Source organism: Synchytrium microbalum (assembly GCF_006535985.1).
Source record: "Synchytrium microbalum strain JEL517 chromosome Unknown SmJEL517_scf0056, whole genome shotgun sequence".
NCBI classification, from domain to species: domain Eukaryota; kingdom Fungi; phylum Chytridiomycota; class Chytridiomycetes; order Synchytriales; family Synchytriaceae; genus Synchytrium; species Synchytrium microbalum.
The window spans coordinates 86786-114127 of NW_022158405.1; the positions used below are offsets into that span (position 1 = coordinate 86786).

Below are 27342 nucleotides of genomic sequence, written 5' to 3' on the forward strand. Positions count from 1 at the left end.
TTCTTGTCTTGCGTCCAACCACAACATTTCTGAAAGCGAACTCACCAGATAAACACGGAACAAGTTTCGACCAAAACCTTTAGATAATATATAATTTGAATATTTGATTATTGACACGATTTGATTATGCTACTATCCCCACTAGTACTACTAGCGCCACTATCGCCGCTGCGAATACTGCGGAGGCAACGTTGCTGCACTAGAGGATCCGCTCTCATCACCATGAATGACAGAAAGGGTTTGAGCAATCTCTTCTGCTTCATCATTCCATTCTTCTTCCTCTTCATCATCAGGTTCATGGTGATAAGCCGCATCGACCGGGTCAATTGCTTCTCCAAACAACTGTTTAAACAGTTTCCCAAGTCTGTCTACCTCTTGAGCCACCGACCTAAAATGAGTTGCGTTAGTACCAACGTTGTGAATGTTTATTTCTTGAAGCATGCTCTTTTTTTGTCGAATCGTTTGCCGTGCCAACCAATAATTCTAAAATGGTACGAGTTTTTACCGAAGCGCAAGTGCCCACGAGTAGAAGCTATGCGTGCCAAAATCCAGTTAGCAAATATCCGAAGTTCAGAAACATGTCCAGCCAAGTACCGAATAAAATCTCGACTCCTTCTAACTTCCACTCGCTCTTTTCCAACAGCTTGGGCGACAAAGACCTTAAACAGAGCATGTCTAGCCTTGACAGCAGAGGGAAGATGAGGAGGAAGGGGATTCTTGTATGTCAACGAGGAGGCATGTATGAAAAACAGCAACCTGCCAGTAAGTCGAAAGTGTGAGTCGGATTTCTATGAGCCAAGAGCTTTCGCATACACACCGAACTGTGGCCTGTAAATCATGTCTAGCTCGCATGACGTCTTGTGACTGGTGTTCCATGATTATAAACGGAACAGATCCGACTGCCGTTCTGCCAGAAAGGAGTCGATCGGCAATCACTTGCAAAGCTGAGATAATAGCTTGATATTGTTCTGCTTCAAATTTGGCTTCTAATCTAGGCTCAACCTTGGCAAAACTCAGGAGTTGATTTATTTGTGCAAACTTGCTGGGTAATGCAAGCTGTATCCGTGACATGGTTTCAACTGTCTCGTCACGCAAAAGTTTATCTTTTGGCGATTTTCCTTTTGCAGGGAGTATGTAGTATGTCAAGGACACCAGTGACACGTAATACTAGTGGATGATGTTAGGTTAGACGGCATGTTGGCAAAATTAGAGCATTTGTTTCCATTGAAAATGCACCCAAACAAACTCACTTCGTCAATCAGTGCAATGATATTTGCAATCTCTTCTCTAAGCAATCGCCTAGCAAGATTTGGATAGACTACCACCTGGAAAAGTAGCACAAATGTCACACCCATCGTCGTTGCTAAAAGGGCAAAAATAATGAGCATTGCACAACGATTTAAGCGGCTTGTAGAAAAAAGAAGCATACCTGCTAGTTGCTTATACAATCGAATTTCTAATGTCGAAAGAGAGCATTAGCGGTAAGCTTCATCCCCTTAATAAAAAGGAATAGTAAAAATACCAGGTCGATCATAAGGCACATTATTAGGACCACCGTGACGGTACATATACGAGAGAGTGAGAGACTAGGTGTTCCGTTAGCGTAATCAAAAAGCGTCGTAGGTTGTGCCATGTAACTCACTGAGCTATAAGACAGCAAGCTAAGAATCCCAAGCGGAGGTAGTACGCTCTGGTATATATAAACAAACGGAATGGCAAAGATAAAAACAAAGAAGGCTTGTCCGTAAGCATTGTAGACATTTTCGCTGTCATTCCTCCAGGCTACAAGGGTAACGAAAGCCCACAGTGCCCCAAAGCAGGTCCCTGGTATCGGAAAGGAGGTCAGTATATCGAAACAGTACGGAAACGCGAAGTACTTGCCGCATAGATTCGTAAAGAAGGACAAGTACGTTTGTCCGAGAGATGGACTAATCATGACGAGCAGCGTGATAACTGCAGTATTCAAGGTGAATTGTATAAAGAATGAAGCTTGATTGAATAAGACTATTGCAAGAATAAGAACAGCCGTCGAACCCTAAAATAGGTGGTCAATCAATGAGCACCCCAGTAAAACAATGCAAATTGAAAAAAATAGCAGTTGGGTTCGTCTTTAATGCGCTGTTGACTGGAAACAGAAGAAAAACATGTTTTGCTGTACCTTGAGAGCATAGATTGATGGAGGACTAGAAAAGAATCTCAGAAACAGCACGATTCGTTTACGTAACGTAATGGGTGGCGGCTTCGGCTTTAGAATACTGGGCGAGTGTTTCAACACTGATGTCTCCTGATCGTCACCTCGCTGGTCATCGATCGATATCTTTTGCGACTCTTTCGGGGCTGCAGCCTTACGAGGTAGCATCCATTTCAGAAAGCTTGGTACATAGTGTGCGACGCGCTATTGTGACAATAAGGATAAGCCAAAAAGAGAGCGCGAATCAATCAAAATGTCAGCACAAGGACTTACGAAATGCCATTTCTTGACTCTGGGCCTTGACATGAATTTACTCAAAGCTTTCGATTCGTCAACGATTGCCTAAATAATGTTTGAATATTGAAAACAATTGGGGGTCAAGCAAGACGCAAGGACACAAACAAACCTGAAGACCAAATATGAAAAAATTGACTTCGAGCAATGATTCCCACTGCGGTGAAGCTTCATGCTTGACTGAAGCATCAAAGAGCTCGTGCATGACTTGGAATTCATTCTCAAACGTATTATACCACTGATCTAAAACATCAACGGCTGACTCTTCTGTCGGCATGTTTCGAGTTTCGATAGATTTCAATGAAAATACACTGCCCTTCCTGTGAAGGCCTGCGGAAGACTCTCGTCGTTGCTCTGCGTTGGTATTCCCGCAGCCGAGCAATCTACATCGAACTTCGTCTAAGACGTTTCCCACACTAGAGGAAACGCCATTCATGTATTGCGATAGTGGCCGTGCAAAGATAGCACTGTATTCGTCCGACCCAGTGATAGAAGCCAAACTACTAGAGAGAGATGCGTTGATTGCGGCCAAATGCTGACCAACTATTTTCAAATGGATTTGAATTTGGTTGTAGTCGTCAATATCAAGCTCGGATTTGAAGAATTCAGCATCCGCGTCCACCTATTTTAAGAAACGCTCAGTTTTAAAACTTGATGAATCCGACTAAACCCAACCCAAAACTTGATGAATCCGAATAAACTGACCGTACCATCTTTGCTGCTATTTGACCTAGCGTTGCTCTCAAAGAAGCATTCTCCTTCTCTCTTTGAGCATTTTCTTCATCTGTCGCTTCAAGCAGATATGTCCGCGTGACGAGATGCAATAAAAGTGACGATGAAGCCAAAGCCTTCCCCATCAGCGTTTTGAGTTCCACATCAGCAAACTCGGGGAAGATGAAGGCATTGACAAACCAACAAATGGCCACCCCAATAGCATATGATGCCATCGTATGAAGCAATTGGGTCTGGTTGTTCTCATCAAATTTGCCCCCATTCACTATATATTTTCGAGGTAAGCAAGGATACAACTTGAATATTCAGGCGTGCGGCACATAGTGTCGCGCTGAGCAGGCGTGCGGCAATCTTACCATATGTGTAATAGACTGCTTGAAAGACCATGAGAGACGCAATGACCGTTGTTCCAAAGAACTTTGGTTTCATGGCCCGTAGGACACTGAGAGGATAGAGAATTATAAAGAGGAGAAATCCAAAGGCATAATATGACCCATCCGAGACTGATGCAATGAATGACCAGCAAGCTGCTCCAATGAAAACTCCCATCAATGTTAGAATTGCACTATCGCGGAAACCACCGACAGTGGTAGCTACAGGGGTGAAGTTTTAGCTCGAGGCAACAAATTTCAGCGAGCAATAGTCTCAGAATCCAGCGTGGTTGACTTGCCTGGCGACATGAAGATTGTGATTAGGATTATGTTTGAGTAAACTGTCGGCCTGAGAAAAGTGTTTGAATACTCTCCAAACACCAGGAGAAAGGCACTATGAGATGGTTCAATTGAGTCAGAGCTGTTGTTCAGCAGCTTTTAAGTGCATCGGAGTTCCATCTGTCAAACTTTGATGTCGGCGAACGTACATCCAATAAGCGAGTACTCCTGTTCGATAAGATCTTTAGTACGTTATCATTTAAGAGAGGATCGATACGATTACCTTTGAACACATTCTGCACCGGTCGTCCTCTTGCAGCTTCAAAAAACTTCTCCAACTTTTCCATCGCTTGTCCCGGCATTGATGATTGCCTGCAATTAATTGATTCAACTCTAGTCTAACAGAATGTCACCTCACCGGCGTTCGTTTGGCCAACGATCACTAGTGTGGCAGTGATTACTTGCTCTAAGAAAGTTTCATGGGCTTGGTACAGTTGCAGTAAAGGAGAGGCGCCCATTGCGTATTGTTACGTATACTCATTAATCTGAAGTGACGGATCTACCGATTTGCTCGCGGAACGGTCCGAATTGTGTCTGCACAAGGTCTTCTGTCGCAGTTCAATATACTTTGCGCGCAGAAGAGACTGGCATGAGATTCCCAGAGTTCCAGATTTGAGACAAGCTGAAAGATCTCGTAGTTGTAACTCGTCCGTGCTCTATGTAACTGTTTCGCGTCAAAGACAAAAGTCTCACTAGCTGGGTTTGAAAATTAGGCAAATGGAGGATAGAACGAGTTCGAGCGATGGACGGTGTGGTCTCAGTGTGACTTCTACGCCGTCAGCGACCAGTCCATCCTATAGCTTTAGCTTGACACCGTCTGGAAATCCCTCAAAGGCAACACCGCCCAATCCCAATAATGTTTTGCAGAATACAAGAATCCCTGGCCAACGTCAGAATATGGTCCCAACGCCTGTAAGAAGAGACAGTTTAGATGGCCACCGCCCACTTCATATCTCTCCTTCGATCTCTACTGCCGCGCCATCAGTCACCTCGACAACATCACCAGCATCAAATGTCGTTGCAAGTCATGTTGTTCGACCGTCACCACCATCCACAAGGCAAGCTCCATATGAGACTTCTAGATTTGGACGTGTTGGAACGACGAATGCAAAGAAGCAAACGGTGGTCACTGAGGAAGCAAACAATACCACAAAGGTTGGAGAATTCTGTTATTTTACATTCGCAGGCCATTCACTAACACCATGTATTGTATTCATTAGAAATTTCTTGGTTTTGCACTCGAGAATCAAGTAGAACTCAGATCTGTGATTTTCGCCGACAACTTGCCAACTGACTTTCCATCTCCGTAGAAATTTCAAGTACCATCGTATGATAGAGAACATCCGCATAGATACGTAAGTTCGCTGTCAAATATTGCTCTTTGAACCTCAGTGGCCCGAATGACGCGATGAAATTGCAGGTAGATTCCATTGATGCGCTCTGGACAACCTGTCTCGTTACCAACTCTGCCATTCTCAAGGATTTACAGACCTTTGTCAATGTAAGCCCTGCCTCTAATTTCGAACCGAGAACAAACTCCTTAAACCATATTTCACATTAGAACTTGACGCAAGCATCCGCAGATTCTTCCGCAGTTCATAAAGTGATAGCAGCTCTGAAAAGTGTCATACCTTCAAATCCATACCATAGCTCAACGAAGGTCGACCTTAATCGATTCATACCCACAATTGCCAATCCCAGCATGGCGTTGTACATAAAGACCTTTGCAAGTCATTTGGAGCACATCAAGACGACAATGGCAACCAATCCACATCTATTGAATGGTTGTGGGAATGTTATAGAAAACATGTACCTGCCTCTTAGACAAGTCATCATGGCAGAATTCTATGTGAATCGATGGTGTAGGCTGAAAGGAGACACCGCTGTGGATGCATTAGTGGCCCAACTTTCAAACCTCGTCAAGAGCTGCTATAGCAACATTGGTGTTGAGTGTCAAGTTTCGGATATTGTAATGTTGGAGTCTAATCTAGCCACAAAGTCTTGTCTCGTTCCGACCGTTGTATCAAAGGAATCAAAGGTAATTTGGAGGAAGTTTTGATGCAGCTGGAGTATGTTCAAAATATACAGAACCTTCTTTTTCATAGTCGATCATCACGATGCTATGTCAACCTCAAGACTTTGCAGGCTGCCCAGTGCCTCGTCCACCCAAGTATCTCGGCCATACAGACTGCTACATGTACCCTAAATCAGCAAAGTCTCTGCTCGACACAACAGGCCTTATCGAAGTATCGCTGATACTGCTTGAAGACACTGTCGTGCTTGTTGAACGACAAAAGAAGAGAGACTCTCCAAGAAAGCTGTTGTACGTTCCAATAAAAAAGGAACATGTTAAAGCAATCTTGTCGGAGCTGAAAGATCATGGTGGGCTGAATTAGCATACATTCTTCAATTATTGGCTTATTTTCTCACTCTGTGGTTTTCTGTAGGTGGATTGGTATTGCATCTGACTATTGGTGCCGAGATCCTCTCATTCCAGCTCACGTCAGGAGAGGAAGCCTTCATAAGACGTTCTCTTCCACAACGTGAGCATCTTGCTGCTGCTAACAAGAAACAATTATAGTAACTGTTAAGCATCCTGCTTTAGTCACCGCAACGTCAGATCGTATCAATACTGCACCTGTTGCCGATGATACGCTCGTTGCTGAGTATGAGGCTGTAAGATTCGCGGTTGCTCTGGACAAGCTGCCTCATAAAACTTTCCAGACTTCTTTTGGCTTGGTCTTGAGCATTCCACTCGTGTTGGGAAGAATGTGTGAATATTTACTTCAGTATGGGAGCACCACTGAAGGGCTCTTCAGGTACATCCACCTGGGCTATGCCTTGTTTTTGCTCTGTGTCTGATAATATAAAAATTTGATAGGAAACCTGGTGCTAAAGCATATATGGATATCATCGAGCTCGAATTGTCTAGGACTCGATGGATTGCCGTATATACTCACGAACCCATAGAAGATGTCCCACTTGTAGAGTTTCTGAAAATCATGGCGACGAGGCTCAAAGATCTCCGACCCAAGCAAGACATGTCGACTACAACATCCAAGGATGTTCGTGCTGACCTCGACGCAGATGTATTTCAACCGAAATCTGCTGCAGAATTCACTTACGAGGTGGCAAACATTATAAAGAGATTTATACGGTATATCCCAGACAGTTTCATTCCAGAGACCATATCGAAGGAAATCCAAAGACTAGGAAGCGATTTAAATGACTCTGTGGTCGCCAACTTTTTAACTACGAGATTTGATTTGGATCGCCGTCGTATATGGACTTATCTATGTGATTTTTGTAGTCAGTTAGTTCGACACACCGAGTCAAACAGGATGACTGCCAAGACTCTAGCTCAACTGTTTGCTCCAAATCTACTGAATGAAAAGACAGGCAAGAACTCTGGTCTCAATATCGTCGTTGAAAAGTACAACTATATCGAAGCCTTCATGCAATACTGTATTGAAAACAACAAGGCTATTGCTGAGAGAGTGAATGCTGGTAAATCACTCGAGCCATCAAAGGACGATGAAGTCGCAAACACTGCCGAAATCCTATTCTCCTCATATACGCATCCCATCCATCGTTTACGTCCTGGTGCTCAATCGGAAGATAGACGCCTCGGCAAGAGTCTCCTCCGCATAATAGTCAGCAAGGGAATCCCATTTATTACCCTAACACTCGACGTAACCCATACGAAATGCTTCGAGACGCTCATAACACCAGCATGTCGTGTAGAAATAGTGCATAAAGTACAAGCCTTCTTATCATTCGAGTCAATGGAAGGAATACCGCAATTCTATTACTTGCAGCTCAAGACCCCTGAACTGGCTGAAACTTTTGTGGATGTCGTAAACAAGAAACGAATCGAGTGCTTGTACTCGTTGGTTGACACCCTTAAGTCTGAGAACTCGATTTATATCAGTGAAGGAGTGGCCAGTCAAGAGGTGATTGATGTTGCGTCTTGTGTGGTGGATGTAATTGTGCTTAATCAGGATGAACATCTTGTCAACTTGGGAAGGGCTAAACTTGTAGTGTTGAATGATGAGGATCGAAATTCTTTTGTGGTGTTGAAGACTCTGGAAAAGTCCGTAGTTTTGCTTAGTACTGTTCTCGATGGATCGTTGACTTGCAGACTTGATTATGCATCGCGTATGCTACTCGTCAGTAAATTGCTTTCGTCCCACAGTATGGAGTATATGGTGCGTGGGTGACATCCTTGTTTTGTACATCTAGTGCAATTCAGGAATCGCCAAATTATTAAACTGCCACTGTTCTTCCTCTATTCTAGTTGATCCTCGTGGACGGAATTGATCATGCGGCCGCAGTGTCTAAAGTAATCAACGACTCTCGTGGCTCTGTATCGACCTCGCCCATTTCTCCACATCGATCAATATCCATGACAGCCAAGGACATATCACAGATTGCACCAACAACTCAAGATGTTGGCCCAACGACAACGGCAGCTGCCAATTTGTTTGGAAGTGATGTCTCACCATTGACTTCACTTGTGCCAGTGATGTCCGCTACTGCTGGAAGTGCTTTCCCAAGTTTTAGTTTTGCAACTCCGTCACAGGTATGTGTGATTCGATGATTTGAATTGGTATCAAGCCATCCTTGCCTCGCATCAGCTTGTTGTTTTCTCGCCTATTTAAAGCCGCCATCTCTAATCCTAGCCACTGGTTTCAACAACACCATTCGGCTCACTATGGGCTCCTCAAGCATCAGCTACATCTACTACGCAACCTGTTGACAACAATCCGTTTGGACTTCCTCATGTCTCAACAACTCCCCGATTCAAGCTATCATCTGAAGGCGTTGCTGAGAAAACATCAGCATTGGGCAACACATTGTTTGGTACACCAGCATTAACTCAAGGCAACAGCTCGTCTCTACAAGATCCATTCGGGCTCACCAAGATTGGTGGTGGTGACAGTAAATGTCTCCCTGTCTTCAAACTGTCTGCAACATCATTCGAAGCTGCAGTATCATCACATCCCGTTGAGATATCTGATAAACTTCAAGAGTCGATACCCGAAGACAAATCAAAAACCACAATTGAAGAGTCTCGTGATGAAGGCGAGTCAAGTGTAGCTGATAACACATCGACTATTACCGTACGACCCAGCGAGTCACTTGCTGAGAACTTTGGACCATGTGATTCATGCCATAATGTGAAGAACCTCGTAAATGCTCCACATATACTTCGTCTGGCTGTACAAATAGCATTGGCCTTGGCTACGAAACGAGATGAAGAGGAATCATTGCCAAACGATGCAATGAAACCTAATATCATAAGTCAAGACAGTATCAGCACGTTAGTTCCAGAAGCAGTTGGATTGAGTACTGTATCAGAAGAAGGTCAAGAAGTGCCATGCAGTGATACGCAGTCTGCTAGTGAAGATGATTCTCTCGTAAGCATGTTCAGTATTCTGTTCCTATTTTTTAATCCCTAAGGCACAAACCCTTTCCAATAGTCTCAGATATCAATAATGGGTAAAAAGGAAGCCAAAAAGACAATGGATTTCAAGAAGAGCGCTGAAAGATTCCGTGGTGAGAGGATGGGCCTAGAGAAGGAGATGGAGAAACTTAGGGCCGAGATCAAGTTTATTCAGAGTCGTTTGATTCACCATAAGGCTGATTTGGCGGATAGGAATATGTGAGTTAAAGGGTAAATAAGATGGTGGTCAAAGAGTAGACTATGATTTGTTATTTAGAAATTGTATATGCTACGTTTGCAGCAACACTGAGCAAAAGTTTAACAAGGTTTGTTCTAATTCTGCATAATTGAGAGTTTGAGGTTTTTTCATCTGACTATTCAAGTGATTATTAAAGATAAATTCTGCTACTATTTACAACATGCAATGACCCAACCTATATACCAAAATGCCGTGGCGGGCGACACGTATTATTCTCAAACCTCGCCTCTACTTGCAGGCAATAACTACTCTGCCACACAAGTCCATACTCTCGTTTCCGTTCCCTCGTCAAACGAGACACGAACGACAGATACCGTCTACTCTCTTCCAGTATTTCCACCATTAATTCACTAGATTCCCGACCCAGCGGGAGCTGATCTACGAGTTCAGGGCGAACGGGACGTCTAGTTACGCCCAGCACGAAAGGTTGTTTGATGCCGTTTAGGATTAGATCGTCAAGGCAGTATCTGCGTTCGTGTGTTGTCGAGTGTGGGAGGAGGAAGCCGATTGATTTGGACGTTGCGTTGAGGGCTCGTGTTGAGAATTGTTCCTGTGAGCGAAGGTGACAGATTTAGTCAAGGATAAAAAAGAATCATGCGGACAACCTAGCTTACGAGTGGCTTGCCCATCAAATCACTCCATGGCAACGCATAGCTCAATTGGTACGGCCGTGTCAGCTCAACTAGCACAAACCGAAAGTTTCCTTTCCGTCCATGAGTCATGATATCCATCATAGGTGGCATATCGACAAACGGCAGGATATCACCAACCTCGAATAGCACTGTGCCCTTTGATATCAAGTGACTGTCCTGCGTGGAATTAAAAACCGAGTCTGCAGCGCGCCACGAGCCTGAGAATCTGTGTAGTACCATTGCGTATGGACTGCATGGTCCTTCTGTTGCGATTTCAAAATAAAAAGGTTGAGATAAATCCTGTAGGCAAAAAAGAAGACACGGTATCGGGCCACGGCGTTTTACCTGCCCCATTCCACACATTCGTCGGATTAAACCCCGTCGTACTCAACACCAATACATTCTCCGACGTCACTGAATGATACAGATACGACGTTCGCATATATCTCAGATTCGTCTTTCCAAACTTTTCAATCCTATTCAGATACGAAAACACTGCTCGTGTCCAAACTACCGGCCCAGTGATATCCAGTACTGCGGCTTCATTGGCGGACTCCATATATGCTGTACTGAGTCCCTTTAGGCGTTCGAATACATATGATACGACTGTTTGTATTAAAGGGTGGTTGGCACGAGCAGCGAATACCCATTGGCAGAATTGGATTGTTTCGGGGAGGATTTCGAGGTGTTCGTCTGTTGCAGACTTAAGATGTTAGTGATTTCTGTACAAACGCTGCAAGATGCAAGTGCTTACCATCTGTAAACTCCATTCCAATGATTGCATCGACGTGATTATGCTCATACGTCCATTTCGATATGGGTTTGAGGCATTCAGTGTCTAGATCAGCGTAAACACCACCATATTTCAATATAACGAGATATCTGAATACATCTGCTTTAAATATCTAACAGATAAAACAACGAGCGTAAGCTCGTTTTGTTCAAGCACTGCATTCACACTGATTCAAACCAAATCTTTACGTACAGGACGAGGCAACCTCGAAAAAGCAACAAAATACTCTGGAAACTCGTCTCTCACAAACACCTCAATTTCCTCATCCGTCCAAAACCGGTACCTCCAGTCCTGATTTAATTTCTTCCACGTATTGACTCGCACAATCGTCTTTTCTTCAAATTGAGCTCCAGTCTTGCCAGTCTGATGAAGTATCCTCGGTATGCGGCCTTCGTGAGTTGGTTCGTGGATGATTGGTTGTACTATTGGCGTCTGCACTTCTTTTGCAAGTTGACGAGGTTGATGGTGGAGGTAGCAGACTATGAGTAGTGCTATGAACAGAAAGGGAAGTGCCACACGTCGTAGCCATCTTGTGGATGACACCATTCCATATGTTACAGTTTCGAGCTTTGGACGAGCTGTGATTTCTTTGTGTTGAGGACAAGCTAAGTTCAATGCACCGAGCGAAGCTGGGAGGAAAGAAAGCTAGAATTGCGTTGAGACGTGAGTTTTGGCCGGAATATCTGTGTACAGTTCGTTCAAATCGTTAATTCGACGTGATCATCCTCGCTGGTAAAGCGCGAGATAGCGATCGACAGGCGTTGCCATTACATGACCAATTAAGATACGAATTTGGCCCCTTCGATACAATTTCCATGCAAAAAATACGTTATTTACAAGGTTTACATGTCATATACAAGTTATAAACAATTATTTAGAACAAGACTGGTGGCAAACACGTCGGCCCCCTTGTCTCTGAGTATAAACAATAAGCTCCATTCCAAATCTGCCCGTAATCTCGAGCACTTATGGCCCACCTCGTTATGGTGTCGAAATCCTCCTGTTTGAGCTCGACAAACAATGAGCCTTCTGGAATATCTACAACACGTATTCTAAATATAGATCCATTCGTATCAGTTATAATATCATTCAAACAGTATTCGAGTTCTTCAGATTCAGGTATCTGCTTAAACTTGACAAGAGTTGTTTCAACTTGTTTTATCTTTACATGGCGTTGACCATCGAATTCCTAGCGAAAAAAAGTCAATAACGAAGGTTATATAACAATCGACTAGCGACTAAATCACTCACCCACGGGCTAGCAAACAAACTCTGCCACAACACCCGCCTCCCAACTCGTATCTCCTTCGTAACCTGAACAAAAGTAAACCTAACCTCCCTCCCATCCTCATCCTTCACCAACCCCCTTCTGCGATCCACAACCGCTATAACATCCCCAGCCTGCAGCACGACAGTCCCGCGATCAGCAATAAGCGTATCAAGCTTGAATTTCGAATCATCAGCTCTCCAAGATCCAGCAAAGTTATGCATCACGAAGGCCCAGTTGTTGCACGGTCCATCAGAGCCCATGTTTGTGTTGGTGGGATTGAAGCTTGTTATGGGGAGGAAGAGCACATCGCGGATTGTGCGGGGGCCTCTTAGTCGTTGGAGGGCAGACCATTCAATTCCTTCGAGTTTCAGCCATGCGTATATTGCTTCGGTGAATATCGCTGGTCCGGTATATGTCTACATTGAAAATGAAAATCATTGTCAGTTTCTGAAGATGCTTACTGCCCTTCACGACGAGAGTGGATCCATACCTCCAATTCAAATTCAGTCGCACTCTCCAACGCTCCTATTGGTGCCGACTGCAGTTTCCTCATGACGTGCTCAATGACCATCTGCATCAATGGATGCCGTGGAGATGCAGCCATAGTCCACTGCACGAATTGCAATCGATGTTTAAGTCCAGGTAGTGGTTCACTTGAGTCCAATTCAATTCCGATAATCATATTGGGGGCGTCATTCGTCCATGTTGATATTGGCTTGAGACATTGAGTGTCTGTATCTGAATACTATATGAGAGAGTGCGTTAAGTGTTGAACATATATCTATCAGTCGACATCAAGAGGAAGCACTTACAATGCCACCAAGTTTGTACAGCAGCAAGTATCGAAATAAATCTGCCTTGTAAACCTGTCAGTGCAAATATACGTCAGGACAATCTCACACGAAACGGTCACGTCCCCACCTACAGGTTTTGGTAATCGTGCAAAGTCCAAATAATGTTCAGGAAACTCAGTCGAAACAAAGGAATCCACTTGCGCATCAGACCACAATATATAGTCGTATCCAGGATTCATATCCTGCCATGATTTCATCCTGTCGTCAAGGGTAGATTTGGCTGAAGTCTGATGCACGGTTTTTGGGATTTGCAATGTTTCGATTGGAGACACTACAGGTTTGAAATGGACCAAAGGAGGATCTATCGATTGTTTAGATGGTACATTATAGTATACGTTCAAGATTACGAGTACTACAACGAGGAGAATCAGGAGCTTTATGAGTGACTTTTGTTTCATTTGTATCAACGAAAACTGGCAGTGTCGTTAGTGTGTCGTTTGCAAGTGAGTTGGTCGTATAAAGAGCTTTCATCGATAGAGAAATTGATATCACAATGTGCAGAAGCTTGATCTGAAATGGGATCATGTATACAAAACAAAGCATCCAAAAGTTGTCTCCAAAATGGTACCTTCGTTTTGGCGGAATGCTGCATACCCGAGGAAGTGAGGAAGATCGACCAGCAACGCATCAATACTAGCACTTGTCTTTGTTGGCACACTACGACCGACTTTGTACCGTCGCGTTTGTGTGACGCTGAAATCTTTGTCAAACCAACCGCCGCAACTCGTTCAAACACACAGAATGCAAGCCCTAAAACAAGCATCCAACACTCTCTTACACGAGCTAAACTCTTTCGTCGCTACATACCGTAACGCCAAAGACTCTCGTGTTTCAACCACCCTTATAATGACTCTACTCAATGTAGTCTCTGGAGGCTCGGGTGCTGGATATCCAGCTGGACAGCAAGAGCTTGATGTAGCCAGAATTGCATTCAACAAGTATGCAAGCAATGCTAATAGTGCTATTAAATCGATAAGCGAAGTGGAAGAACGTGAGGAGGCGAAACATCTGGTTGATGATACGCTGGCAGCTGCTGAGATTCTGGTTAATAAGACTTATAAGGGAGCGTATTGGAAGGTGCTTATAAATAGCACCAGGCAGTATATAACGTTTGACTGATAGTGGGTAATTGTGGTTACTTCAGCTCAATATTGTACAGCATTATTATATGATGCGGAGTAGAGTGTATCTTTTGGCTTCATCATAGAATATAGTATCATCATCAAGTACTTCCTATAATAATTCCTTGTCTTTGAGCCTTGTTCAAACCATGTTTAAGTATGTTTAATCTTGCTATACATATATCGGATATAAGAAGCACAACAGACAGCAAACCATACATTAAGCTACGTTCTACAACTGATCTAGAGCTAGCGTCCATGCTCCTCTTCCTGCTACTTACAGCAGCACAGCGAAAACCCCCAACCAGCTAATTCATTACACTTCCCATTGTTTGCAAAAGCAAGCATAGCCAACCTTGCAACCAAATCATCAAATAAATTTCATGTGCACTTCTCTCTCATTGCAAGGTAACCATGCCACCGCTGGCTTCTCGGATAGAATCTTCTATGAATGGCTCCCAAGAATAATCAGCTTGCAACAAGAGACGAGCAGCTTTAGCATTCTTTGCTCGTTCCATAATTGCAGCCAATAATGTTTCACTAATGTGATACCTAGCGTATGCAAAAAGGGGTTATTAGCACTCGAATCCATGCAAAAGAACCGACCAACAGTTCGAGCACATGTAGCTAAGTTCTTACCAACGACCATCGAGCCTCAATTCCTTCAACTTATACAAGCTCGATATCATACGATGCAAAGTTTCAGCTGACAACCCATTATTATCGTTTGTGCAAAACCACCAAAGGCAGATATACTCCAAGTTTGGACAATACCGATGTATAATACTGATATCAAGCAATGGGATACGTCGTCGTTCATGGTATTGTTGACAATTGACAAGTGTCAACGACGTAAGTTGAGCACCACGTTCCTTGACAAAGTATTCCAAATCACCCTTGACGGCATCAGGGGTACTCAAACACAATGATTTCAATTTTGGAAATACATTCGTGGTATCGAATAGTGGTCTTGACAGGACGATACGGGTATAGCAATCTTTGAGTCTGTGGATTGTGGACGTTTCGTTCACATCCCAGGCTCGGAAACCTCCAGCGTGTAAGAGCTTGATGGTTTGGGAGTGGTGGGAAAATATGGCGTTCAGGTCTGACACAAGCAATCTCGAATTTTCACAGATTTGTATTTGTTGGAGGTGTTGGGATGGTTGAGTCAACATGGACGTCATGTCTAATATAGCAGATTTGTAAGACAATGGAGGAAAAAAATTTGACAGACACTCCTAATTACCACATCGTATGTCGACCTCCTCCAAATGCAGACCTTTGAGATTTGGAAAGTTGGAAAAGGTATCTGCTGTCAAACCTTCCAATATGACGTCTGATAGCTGGATGTATTGTAGTGTGTTTTTGCTTCGAGCTTGTAGCGCTTCCAGTAGTTGAGCATTCAATGGTGTATGAAACCTATAAAAAACGAAAGCGTTACCAACCACCCAAAAAACCCCATATACATCACAGATTCACATACTCGTGAAAGCTCCCACTTCGATGCCGAGCCCCTCTAATCCAAAAGTGCTTCAATCGCAAGCCCATGACAAAGTGCCTTATATTTGCAGCTGGATCGTTGATGGTGATACATAAATCCGTCAAATTGACAAATTTACGCGCGAGAGACGTCCATCGTGGTGGACTCCATTGGCGAGGAGCTGGGAATCCAACGATGTTCAAATCGAGAGATTGGAGATTTTGGAAGGGGGTGCATGGATCTATGAAGTAGGATACGAATTCGAAGGCTGCCATCATGTCTTCACCCTATTTGGAAGTTTGGTGTGTGTGTGTGTGTGTGAGGTGAGAATTTGTGAGAAGAAGTTGAGAATAAATCAACAATGCAACAATTGCAATGTTGCAATTGATAATTTATTGCGTGTGGGTTTTTTGTCTGCTGTTGTTGGCATGCGAAGTAGTTGAGAATAAAGCATTACCTCCATTTGAATATCAGTCAAATTTGGACAGCATTGAGCCAACATTCGTAAAGACTGTATCGATCTATACGAACAGGTAAAGAACTGTGAGCGTCACTGTTCACCATCTACCAACCCAACCAACCACATAAGCCACCATAACTAAAATCCCAATGTCAGATACTTACAACCTGTAGTCAAACCTCAACATCTTCCAATTGACAACTTGAATACACCCTCTCAACCTCGCCGACAATTGCCTCGACACCAAATGTCGTAACAAGCGTTGACTCGTCTCACTCATTGCATATGGAACCCGAATGACGAGATCGATACGCATTCGGTGAGGTCTGTTGGCATTGAAGGGCACTTGATGATATAGGTATTTGGTTGCGACATCAGACCATTTCGTATTTATAAGGGAAAGCGTGTAGAGGTTTTGGGGTGAGTCGGCGAGGTACTCGAAGATTTCGATGAGGATCTCGGTGGGGAGGTGTGCTGCGATGTGTGGATCTCGTTCTTCTTCGTGGTTTGAGGGTGGGTTGTCCATCATTTGTTCAAGTTTGAGTAGCTGGGGTGTTTTGTATATTTGATAGGTGTTGGACGCAAAAGAATATAGAGAGGAAATGTCAGCATATTTTTAAATAATCACGCCATGATATTTGGATTGGAAGTTGCATCTATCACGCCAGGCCACTACAAAGAACCGTCACTAGTAGCGCAACAAATTCCACCCAACAAAAGACCCTCCAAACAAACGATGTCACCAAATGACCTTTTGTAACAATTATTCTACGTGCGTATACTAAAAAGGAGAATATACAATTTTTCATTATTTTGAGGTCGTTCCACTGGCAGACAGTTGTTTGCCAGTTTTAGAATCTCGTTTAGCAAACCACGAACCCCATCCCTCTTTACTATTATTACCATTAGCACCACCATTCATACTACCAGACTCAGTTGACGAATCTGGAATCGGATTCGTAGACGAGGATGTAGATGATGTCAAGATACTAGAACTATCATCTACCATCCCGTTCTTCGTCAAGACTTTACTTCTCTTCCTCATAGATCCAATCAAGTTTTGTGCAGCTGTCGGATTGGGTAATGGCGGCGGCGGTGTCGTTATAGGTGGATTTGTGGGCGGTAGTATATTGGATGGTAATGGTGATGGTCCGAGATTTAGTGGCGGTATCAATGTCGAGCTACTGGATGCAAATGAAGCTGGTGTTGGCGGTATGGATGGTGCTAGAGGACTATTTATGTTACTATGATTGCCTCCTCCCATCATGGTAGATTCCGTATCGTATGAATCCACGTTTTGAGTGCTGCTGCTGGTACCGTCCTCGTTCGTTCTCATAATCTTGACTGTTTTAGAGACATCGTAATCAGCAGCTTGATAAAAGAAGATGTAGCCACATCCAGAAGTATTGCTTTCTCCAAAGTATTGAGCCAATTCTACTTCCTCAATAGGCTCAACGCTATCATCGTCATATTTGAGCCATTGCTCCTGGCTCTTGACGACTGCAATGTAATGCCCATGATACGGTCCACTTCCAATATGTACTATTATGGCAAACAGGTTGTACAGTCTGTCTGGATCTGGTGTATCATCGGCCTAGATGCAAAGCTGGGTCAGCACACGACCTTGGTGAGCGAGATTTTTTTCCCCAAGACAAAACGATGTTCTCTGTCTCCCTTACGGTATTGAAAAGCCTTAGCTCCATAGGAAACACGACTCGATATCCCAGCTTGACGTATCTCTGTAACTTTTCCTGATACTTGAATCTCTTCAAGTGGACTGACAATACGTTCGGCAGTTTCTTCACCTTCATCCTAACGAGGCAACAAAGCGTTTAGTAACCGATATATATATAGAGCTCCACCAACGGCTACCTTTTTTCTGCTTCTTGTAATGAACCGCAAGTATCACAAAAGAACTTGTTACGATGGCATAATGTTTCGGATGATGAAAAGTTACGTAGACAGGCGGTGAGTGATGAATGCTGTTCTACATCTATCGATAAATCTAGAAAGGCTTCATCACGATCCGTGACCTATTTGCAAAATACGGTGAGGCCAAAAAAACTGGGGGACAAATGGGTAGTAGAACTATGAGCCTACAGTTTCACACGTCAGACACTTGGTTTCATTCGTCAGTAGCCCTTCAAATAGCTCATGCACCCAACTAGATGGCGTTTTTGGTGCTGATTTGGTACTCCTTTCATCTACGTTTGGAAGAAGTTGACTTGAAGTGAGTCTCCCATTGACCGTTACCCCAACACACATTATTATCATCTGTATTACCTTCTGTACTAGAAGCCATACCAGGAGTATCATTCACTTTACCGTCACTGGCAGACTTGATCTTTTCTCTGAATTCATTCTGCTGCCTCACGAGTATTTCACCAATAGCATTCAGAGTATAATTTAGAAATTCATGTGCATCCTGATGTTGACTACTCCGAAACAATTCTACAAAGAAGCAACCAAAAAAAATTAATGGAGAACAATGACGGTTCGTCAAGCGCAAAACCCTCTACAATACACATACCATTCTCCTTTTTCAGTTTATTCACAAACTGAGTAGGTGCTATAGTTCCCGTTCTCTTCTTTTGCGACACGATTTTGAGAAACAAGTCTTGAATTGCCGACAAGATCGTTTCGTCATCAGAACCCTCTCCAACAGCATCAGCTCCACCATTAGGGGCAGCATTCTTATCAGGAGGTACTGGTTTCCCTCTACCAGGTAGCGCGACTACCGACTGTTTCTTGTCTCGTTTGGCGTCGGTAGTTGGTAACAGTCCATTTGGTTTGTTGGGTAAGCCATTGACAATTCCATTCAGGCCGTTGGGGAGCGAGCCTGATCCGGCAGTCTTTGCGGCCATGGCGTAAGGATTTGAAGAAGGGTTTTCGGCAGCAGCAGCGAGTAGAGCAGCCGACATTGGGTAGCTGTAGGCTCTTAAGCATTCCCGAAATGGTTTGCAAAAGTATAGTGCTTGTAGGACTGAATTGCAATAGCTGATTTGGAAGAAGAAGGTTAAATATGGTAGCATAGCAAGAAACGAGTGTTTAACCAGATGTGTTTTTGATGAATGTTATGGGTGCCTTACCAGGTATTGCCAAACTAGAAGGATGAAGGAGAGTCAGGAAACAGTCAATGCGAGCTGTAATTTGCAGTTGGTGGTTCTCACGTTCTCGAGTCCAAAGTATCTCTCATTGCCAACATTCATCCACTCTGTATTTCCAGTTGGTTTGGAATTGGCATTGTTCTAGTAAAGCGAGAGAATAAGAGTCAGAACGAGGTGGTAGCAGCAACTGTATACGGAATACTTGCCAGTCCAATGTACTTTAACAGAGACATTGTCGTCGTCTCCAGCTTGTGAACTTTTCGGACCTTCAAGTGTCAACTCGTAGGAGAGAATGAGTGAATAATGAAGATGACGAGAAGATTCTGCTCTTGAAGCTTATTTCCAGTCTTCTGAGACGAGATTTACACGTAGACACGTCAAACTCGTGGTGGAAGTCAAATCACGGAATCCAAATCACTAGTCTTCAAAGTTCGGATCCTTTCATAGCTGGTATAGGTCAAATGCGCCTAATTACATTTTAATTCATTAAAATAATACATATAATCGCGTCCGGACCATGTCTTTTCCTCTCGATCACTCATTGAGCTCAACCCAGCACAATCATTGGAAAGGTCTTAGCAAGTAGCCATTGCTAGCAAGATTTAACTGGCGCGTCTCTTTTTACGACAGCATCACTGGCGATTGGCTGTCTTTGCTTCTCCATCCTCAATCACTTGTCGAGCTCATTTCTCAATGAGCAAGAAGCAGACTACGCTCTCGTAAGATCATTCGTCATTCTTGTTATTCGTATATCTTAAGCATGTAATTTTATTATCTTGTGTCTCTAAATATATCTTACCATCTATAGAGCCTTCTTTGGTGGAGGAGGAGCTTCGCTAGCTACCAAAAAGACATCTAATGTTGACAATGATGCAGCTGGCCGTGACAAGATATCAAAGGAGAATGCAGTCCCATTATCTCCTGATGCTGCGGTAGAAAAGAAGGATTCAAGTATGCTCCATATTGACCTTTTGTCTATTGCCGAACTTGATCTTATTTTGCTCCCACTCAATCCTTCGATTGTTAGAACGAAGGCGCCGTGTCGTAGATGATTCAGATACTGATATGGACGAGGCGCCTGATTCTAAACAAACGGAAGCTCTCCCAAACGTATAAAACCACAACGTTGTCGCCTTTTTTTGGCTCTCAGTCACTCACTTTGACCCACAACTGTAGGTTGATGGTGAAGACGAGGCTCGTCATCCTGCAAAGAGGAGTTCTCCCGCATATAGTAAAGACGAAGCCCGTTCAGCTAAAAAGGCTAAGAAGGATGTCAAGACACCTAACTCGGCCATAAAATCTGCAGGTAAACGATGCATTTCTTAAGTAGAGGGTGGGTCTTAACATCTTCCAAACCTACTTAACGCTTTTTTACAATCTACAGATCAAGGCAAGCGCTTCTCACTATTTGTCACATGGACACATCATCCTCATATTACCACATTTACATATTCATCCAGACGGAAAGGAAGATGCCGCAAACGATTCGGATACAGATGGTGATGAAGAGCTTCCTGCCACAGCGTCCAATGCTCCCAATTTATCGATGCAGTACGTTTCGCGACATTTTTCTCTAATCAGTTGTTAATTTTTTTTGCAATCACAATCATAGACCTTCGTCCTCGGCTGCTGATCCGGGTTTCAAAGCTGGCGAAAGGTGATCTACTACCGACTCTATATGTGATCTCGACCAATTTTCTCACCCACATTCTTGTAGTGTTGCGTACTCTGCCCTATGTGATATGTTTGAGAAAGTGGAAGCTACCACTAAACGGTCAGTGCAAAAAAAACCAATCTATCATAAAACAGGTCATTTTCGACACTCACTCGCTCACTTGCTCGCCTTCATAGACTCGAGATTCAAGCCATCCTCACAAAATTCTTTGTGAATGTGATGCGTCAGTCACCAAAAGACTTGTTGCAGTGTATCTATCTTTGTATCAATCGAGTAAGTTCTTCCTTGGTTAATTTTCTACCTCGAACCAGGACTGATATTCGTTCCATGCATCGGTCCTAGTTATCACCAGAGTATGAGGGCAAAGAACTTGGTATTGGTGAATCCATTTTGATGAAGGCTGTGGGTGAAGCTACTGGTCGTACAGTTGCGAAAATCAAAGCTGATGTTGAAACTATGGGAGATTTAGGAAAAGTTGCTCAGGTAAAAACATTACTTGCATTGGTTGCATTCATGCAGAAGACTAATCTCTTTTTTTGCAGTCGAGTCGAAGCTCGCAGAAAACCATGTTTAAACCCAAAGCACTCAAAATAAGCAATGTATTCAAGACCTTGAAGGAGATTTCTGAGATTACTGGTGGCAGTGTAAGTTGGAAGTCCTGATGAAAAAGTTGATAAAAAAACGAGAAGGCCTGCTAATATCACCAACTGACGACAACCCCCATCCCCATAGTCGCAAGCTCGCAAGATTCAAAAGATTGGCTCCTTAATGGTGGCTTGCAATGGACCGGAGACCAAGTATCTCATTCGTTCCCTGGAAGGCAAACTTCGAATTGGTCTTGCAGAACAGACCGTTTTGATATCTTTGGCTAATGCTGCTGTACAGTTTGAATTGGGAGACAAGAAAATCTCCAAGGAGAAATTGGATGCTGCTACTGTTGAAGCTATTGCCATCATCAAACAAGTCTACAGGTATGAGCTACATATAAGTGACAGCATGTGAAGCCCACATTCAGATCTCACATATCTGTGGTTTTCGTAGCGAGCTTCCAAATTACGATGAAATCGTTCCCGCATTGTTAAAGAATGGATATCAGAATTTACCGAATGTTTGCAAGCTAACTCCAGGTAGGATCAAGCCAATTTTGGGACATGTTTTTGTCTGCTCTGCCTTTTTCGTTTTGGTCATTAACTCAACTTCTTGTACCTAGGAATTCCACTCAAACCCATGTTGGCACATCCAACAAAGGCCCTATCCGAAGTCCTAGATAGATTCGAGAATATGACCTTCACTTGTGAATACAAATATGATGGTGAACGAGCTCAAATCCATCAATTGGGTAACGGATCCAGACGCATATTCTCACGAAACTCTGAGAACTTGTCTGGCAAGTACCCCGATATAATGGATCGTCTACCAAACATTGGTAAACTAGGAGAAGAATGTACTTCGTTTGTATTGGATGCCGAAGCTGTAGCTTGGGATCGTGAAAAGAAGTGTATCTTGCCCTTCCAAGTATTAAGTACTCGTAAACGCAAGGATGTCACTACTGAAGGTGTACAAGTACAAGTTTGTGTGTTTGCGTTTGACTTGTTGTATTTGAATGGTCAGGTAACGTTTGTGTTAAAATTGGTTATTCATCGCTGTAACTGCCCGCTAATTGAATGGTTTTTAGCCATTGATCAAAGAACCACTCATCAAACGACGAGAGTTGCTGCATAAGCACTTTCAAGAAATTGAAGGCGAATTCCACTTTGCCAAGTCTATGGACACTGGTGATGTTGCTGAGATTCAGACTTTCCTTGATGAGAGTGTTGTTGGTATGTGATGAGTTGCTTGTGATGCAAGGGTCTCGTCGTTGATGTTTCCCTTTTTTGCGCACTCCATCTAGGAAACTGTGAGGGCCTCATGGTCAAGACTTTGGAAAAGGAGGCTTCATATGAGCCTAGCAAACGGTCAAGGAATTGGCTCAAGGTATGTTGTCATTGAGTATGCGTTTTGCTGAAGGTGCGATCCTGCGAATTGCCAATCAATGTTAATCCCGCGTATTGCCAATCAATGTTTTCTTTTTTTCTCTTCCTCTGCTTAGGTGAAGAAAGATTACTTGTCTGGAGTTGGCGATACTCTAGATCTCGTCGTTATTGGTGGATATATTGGCAAGGGAAAGCGAACAGGTGGTTATGGAGGATACCTCTTGGCATGCTATGATGAAGATAATGAAGTGTATCAGAGCATCTGCAAGGTCTTTCCAGTTATCTTTCCTCGGTTGTTTTTTGGTTCAGCGACGCTTTTGCTCACTCTCGTGCATAGATTGGAACTGGATTCTCGGACGAGGATTTGGCTAAACATACAGAATTCTTCAACAAGCACAAGATGGATCATCCCAAGGCTTACTTCTCATATTGTGATGCTCCAAAGGAGATGCCCGATGTTTGGTTTGAACCTGTGCAGGTATGCTACCAGCTGTTCTCACGTTTTTTTTTCGTGCACGCTGACACTCAAGTGGTCTTTTCAATAACATTTCTAGGTCTGGGAAGTCAAAGCTGCCGACTTGTCGATCTCTCCAGTTCACAAGGCTGGTACTGGTTTGGTTGATCCCAACAAGGGTATCAGTTTACGATTCCCTCGATTTATTCGTATTCGTGATGACAAGAATCCAGAACAAGCTACTTCTGCTGCTCAGGTAAGTGTTTTGAGGGCATTTTAGTGTTGTATGAGTCAAGTTGTTCAAGTCACTTGGAGTCGCTCATACTATTTCGTAGTCATTAATTCTTGCTTTTTTGCCCACCACCACAGGTTGCTGACATGTACAAGGCTCAAAACATCAACACTGGCAACAGCAAGAGTAAAGACGACGAGGATGATTTTGAGTATTGAAATTACTGTAGAATTATTGCGAAAATCTTGTACAAAAAATGTTTGTAAACATTGTAGAATTATAAAAAGAAACAGCCATTGAGAGTTTTACGTGTAAATGAATTAGTTTCTAAATTCTATGCCTTCTATACTATGTGGTCTTTGTAGCAGTTGTGGTTCCGGAAACATTGAGGAGGGGAAGCAGTGGGCTTCGTTTACTAATTTTGAACCCCGTACTCTGCGACATTCTCCTCATCCGACTAGTAGTAGCTAGATACAAGAATGCTGCGACACAGACATTGAGTCCTACGACGGCATAGAATGATGGATGCGAACCTTCCAGTCCGTTCTGAATATTCATTCCAAATATAGATGCTGTATGGAGGAGAATATCAGCTTACCATTATACTTTACAAGACTCATTTTGTCACTCACCAACAGCAGCTACAGATGATAGAGCCATGGTTGCGAGGGTTATCTTGATTTCGAATAATAACAGTTGGTTTCGCTGTGAGGCCAGAATCATGTTTGTTATGAGTTGGGTCGATGCGATGCCTAATTGGGAGAATACGAGAGTCAAAAATGGGGTCTTTCCAGTGAATTGAAATTCTCTTAAATACCGTTTGATGCTTCCGTGATGGTATATGCGATTTCTATGACAGAGCAAAAGGAGTAAGCGAAAGGCCCAAAAGAGCTTCATGCCGAAGTTGCCATGAATCGATCACATACCATCAATCCTTTTCATATAATGCTCCAACAGAAACTCAATCTCCAGATGATCGCTCTCCTGTCTCGGCCTCCCCGCATTGTTCTCTGTCAGATACGACTCGGCCAAATCTTCATCGTTATTAAGTAAATCTTGTATTGTTTCACGTAATGAGGTCACTTTGTTTTCGAATTTCGTTATTCGACGCCTGAATTCTAAGAGTTCTAATAGTTTATCTCTGTCGACGTGTTGTGCGAGGGATTCAAGGAGGTGTTCTATAACACACAAGTCGACTCATTAGATAGGTCGAGACTGGTTCAACCACAGACAAACGTACCAATAGGTGGAAGGAGGGCTTCTTTCGTTTCGTCGAGTTCGTTGATTACGTTTTGGAGGACGGCTTCGAGCGCTCTATAAAAGAAGGGGTGAGAGTTGTTTGGTAAAAGATCCAAATTGTAAACTATGGGTATGGTTTTTTTGCAATCAAGGAGAGCAACGTCGACTCATTAGAGAGGTATAGACTGTAACTGATTCAAGCACAAACAAAACGTACCGATGTTCAAAGAATGGAGAATCCCTTGACTTGAGTTTGCCCTGCAACTCGTACACAAACGCACTCTGATGACTGGCGTCCATACCAGGAGCCCCGATTAGCAGCATCATGTCTGCTTTTATAATACACCTAATATGTCCCAGATGGAGCACAATTGCATGCTTCCTGACTAGTATCGACGAAACATGGCCTCCAAAACTTGAGTCGATCTATAAACATCAAGATCCAGTTTAGCACACGATCAAAGATGGATCTTAGAGTATTAACGAAATAGCCTTACAGTCCGCAAGTCCCGTGGCAGCAGCCCATGAGCAGTACACAACTCTAGCTTCTTGAACTCCTTTTCCATTTCACAGATATCGCCATTCTCGTTGAAGACCATAGCGCGTAGCTTCAGATCAGGTTGAGAGTTGGTAAATACTTTGATCTTTGCAATTTCTTCCACTGTGTTGGGTATTGTTACTGATGTTGTCGTGGTGGAATTGTGCCTTGTCCGTGGTGTTGATGATTTGGCCAAATTGGTTGTTTTTGTCGTTCTTGTAGGCCATATGGAAGCTTGATGATTAATTATTTTGGGACTAGATTGGCCGCGTATCGTTGGTTGATGCCATGTAGCAGTTCGTAAAGATCTTGCACTTGAAACATTGTGAGAGATTAGGCAACCTATCGTTGATCTAGAAGCTTCCGAGCGTGAGGGAATGTTAGATGTATAGATGAGTTGGCAATGCCTCACTGCCGCCCTCATTGCCATCACAATTGATGAAGCTTAACTCCCAAGTCAACTGTTTCGTGACTGGCAATGGAAGCTTAAGCAACACACGAGATCTTTGTAAAAGCGAGGTGGAGAATCTATTACGTGTAATACGCAAGCTTGAATTCATTGCAGCTCAGTCCAATCATCGATAGACGTGTCTTACACGTGAATTCCGCAATGTTGATGATAAGTGATCAGAGTGATATATATCGGCAATGGATGTGACTTTAAAGTGGATTCTGGACATTCTCGGTGAAATGTAGACCTTCATAAATTCAAACCTACTCAGAGAAATGAAAAATCTCGATTTCTGGTATGTAGGTTGTTTTATACGTGATATCATACATGAATGAGATACAATTTACTACAACATATGATGGACGTGATATGAGTTTAGACCCATAGCCATGAGAAGCGTTCAGTTATGGTGTGCCATGCCAAGAAGAATCCTTTCAATCTCCCTCAGTACCGGCTCATTCTCATTTTCTGTGTCTGATGCATCGACTTGAGGCTCTGAGGTCAATGTGCTTGGAGCGGTGGTGATGCTTGTGGAAGCTGAGATACTCCTATTACTACTCGAAGGTGCTACTACAGCCTGTTCCTCCTTAGCTGTTCGATACTCCCACAACCTTTGTAAGACTTCTTCATATTGTTCAGGATCAGCATCTTGCAAGACTTCTAGCTCTTTGACCGTGTTGTTGTATACCGATTCATGTGACCCAACGGACTGGTTGGAATCAACTGGGTGCTGGAGGGAAAAGTCGAGCTAATGGAAATTAAGAGTCACTCATTTGCAATTGCATGTGGCGTGAATGGGTGCGGATCACTACTTACAGCAGAGATAGTGAATGCTATGGCAGGTGTTGTATAAGCAGTGATTGCCCATTTTGACAGAAGCTCGTCAGGGAAGAAAAGATGTAGTACTCGTCCAAGTACTTCAGAAGTGTATTTCTACAAAAGAAAATTTGCTTGTAAGAAATCTAAATCTCAAGGATTATGATCATTCATAATAAAACTTGCCACATCGTTCGGTCCGTGAATGTGACTATTGGAGTTCAAGAGCTCACCACAAGCAACCTCGACATCTTCATACGTTGCTTCTGACGTCAATTTGAGCAATGGGCCAAGATTATAGGTCAGCGTCTTCCTAAAGCGGTTGCGATATTCCCACATTCCCTGGCGAACCTACAGCCGAAATAAAGTCAAGCGTTTGCTATCCAGCCCATAAAATAAGGACAAGAGTACGTACAGATTTGACTTTCGAAAGCTCCAAATAACCTTTCCTGTCACCCAAAGAATGCAGCGACGCTTCTTCAATGACATCGCTCTTTGAGACAGAAACTGTAAGTCCACTACACCACAGCGGTTCCACACTTAACAGTACAGCATACCGTCTTTGGGTAAAATGACGACTTGAACATCTGTTTGTGCAGCGCGTCCTTGAATAAC

General features: G+C 43.3%; 5 protein-coding genes across 5 annotated transcripts; 1 reads left to right on the plus strand and 4 right to left on the minus strand.

The window, feature by feature from the left end:
* Positions 1–159: 159 nt before the first annotated feature.
* On the minus strand, positions 160–4214 carry SmJEL517_g05726 (uncharacterized protein; the record flags this gene model as incomplete). Its single annotated transcript, XM_031171652.1, has 13 exons — positions 160–388; positions 496–756; positions 818–1167; positions 1251–1363; positions 1430–1456; positions 1523–1586; positions 1643–2035; positions 2159–2395; positions 2465–2533; positions 2598–3107; positions 3196–3482; positions 3574–3810; positions 4151–4214. 13 exons carry the CDS (start codon positions 4212–4214, stop codon positions 160–162), a joined length of 2841 nt encoding a protein of 946 aa, XP_031022381.1.
* Positions 4215–9807: 5593 nt separating this feature from the next.
* On the minus strand, positions 9808–13579 carry SmJEL517_g05727 (uncharacterized protein; the record flags this gene model as incomplete). Its single annotated transcript, XM_031171653.1, has 10 exons — positions 9808–10182; positions 10247–10527; positions 10610–10957; positions 11019–11169; positions 11250–11548; positions 11985–12246; positions 12309–12743; positions 12818–13072; positions 13140–13193; positions 13253–13579. The coding sequence occupies 10 exons, from the start codon at positions 13577–13579 to the stop codon at positions 9808–9810; spliced, it is 2787 nt and encodes a 928-aa protein (XP_031022380.1).
* A 3471-nt stretch (positions 13580–17050) lies between these two features.
* On the minus strand, positions 17051–19163 carry SmJEL517_g05728 (uncharacterized protein; the record flags this gene model as incomplete). The annotated part of the gene is made up of 6 exons (XM_031171654.1): positions 17051–17836; positions 17922–18054; positions 18115–18275; positions 18343–18446; positions 18526–18693; positions 18773–19163. The coding sequence occupies 6 exons, from the start codon at positions 19161–19163 to the stop codon at positions 17051–17053; spliced, it is 1743 nt and encodes a 580-aa protein (XP_031022383.1).
* Positions 19164–20042: 879 nt separating this feature from the next.
* On the plus strand, positions 20043–23901 carry SmJEL517_g05729 (uncharacterized protein; the record flags this gene model as incomplete). The annotated part of the gene is made up of 19 exons (XM_031171655.1): positions 20043–20068; positions 20158–20300; positions 20377–20459; positions 20526–20655; positions 20810–20900; positions 20962–21006; positions 21067–21123; positions 21201–21297; positions 21367–21507; positions 21567–21668; positions 21757–21995; positions 22066–22151; positions 22235–22635; positions 22700–22844; positions 22916–22998; positions 23114–23266; positions 23335–23475; positions 23552–23707; positions 23821–23901. 19 exons carry the CDS (start codon positions 20043–20045, stop codon positions 23899–23901), a joined length of 2400 nt encoding a protein of 799 aa, XP_031022382.1.
* A 130-nt stretch (positions 23902–24031) lies between these two features.
* On the minus strand, positions 24032–25521 carry SmJEL517_g05730 (uncharacterized protein; the record flags this gene model as incomplete). The annotated part of the gene is made up of 7 exons (XM_031171656.1): positions 24032–24255; positions 24316–24435; positions 24501–24533; positions 24610–24861; positions 24924–24997; positions 25140–25348; positions 25420–25521. The coding sequence occupies 7 exons, from the start codon at positions 25519–25521 to the stop codon at positions 24032–24034; spliced, it is 1014 nt and encodes a 337-aa protein (XP_031022368.1).
* Positions 25522–27342: the final 1821 nt, after the last annotated feature.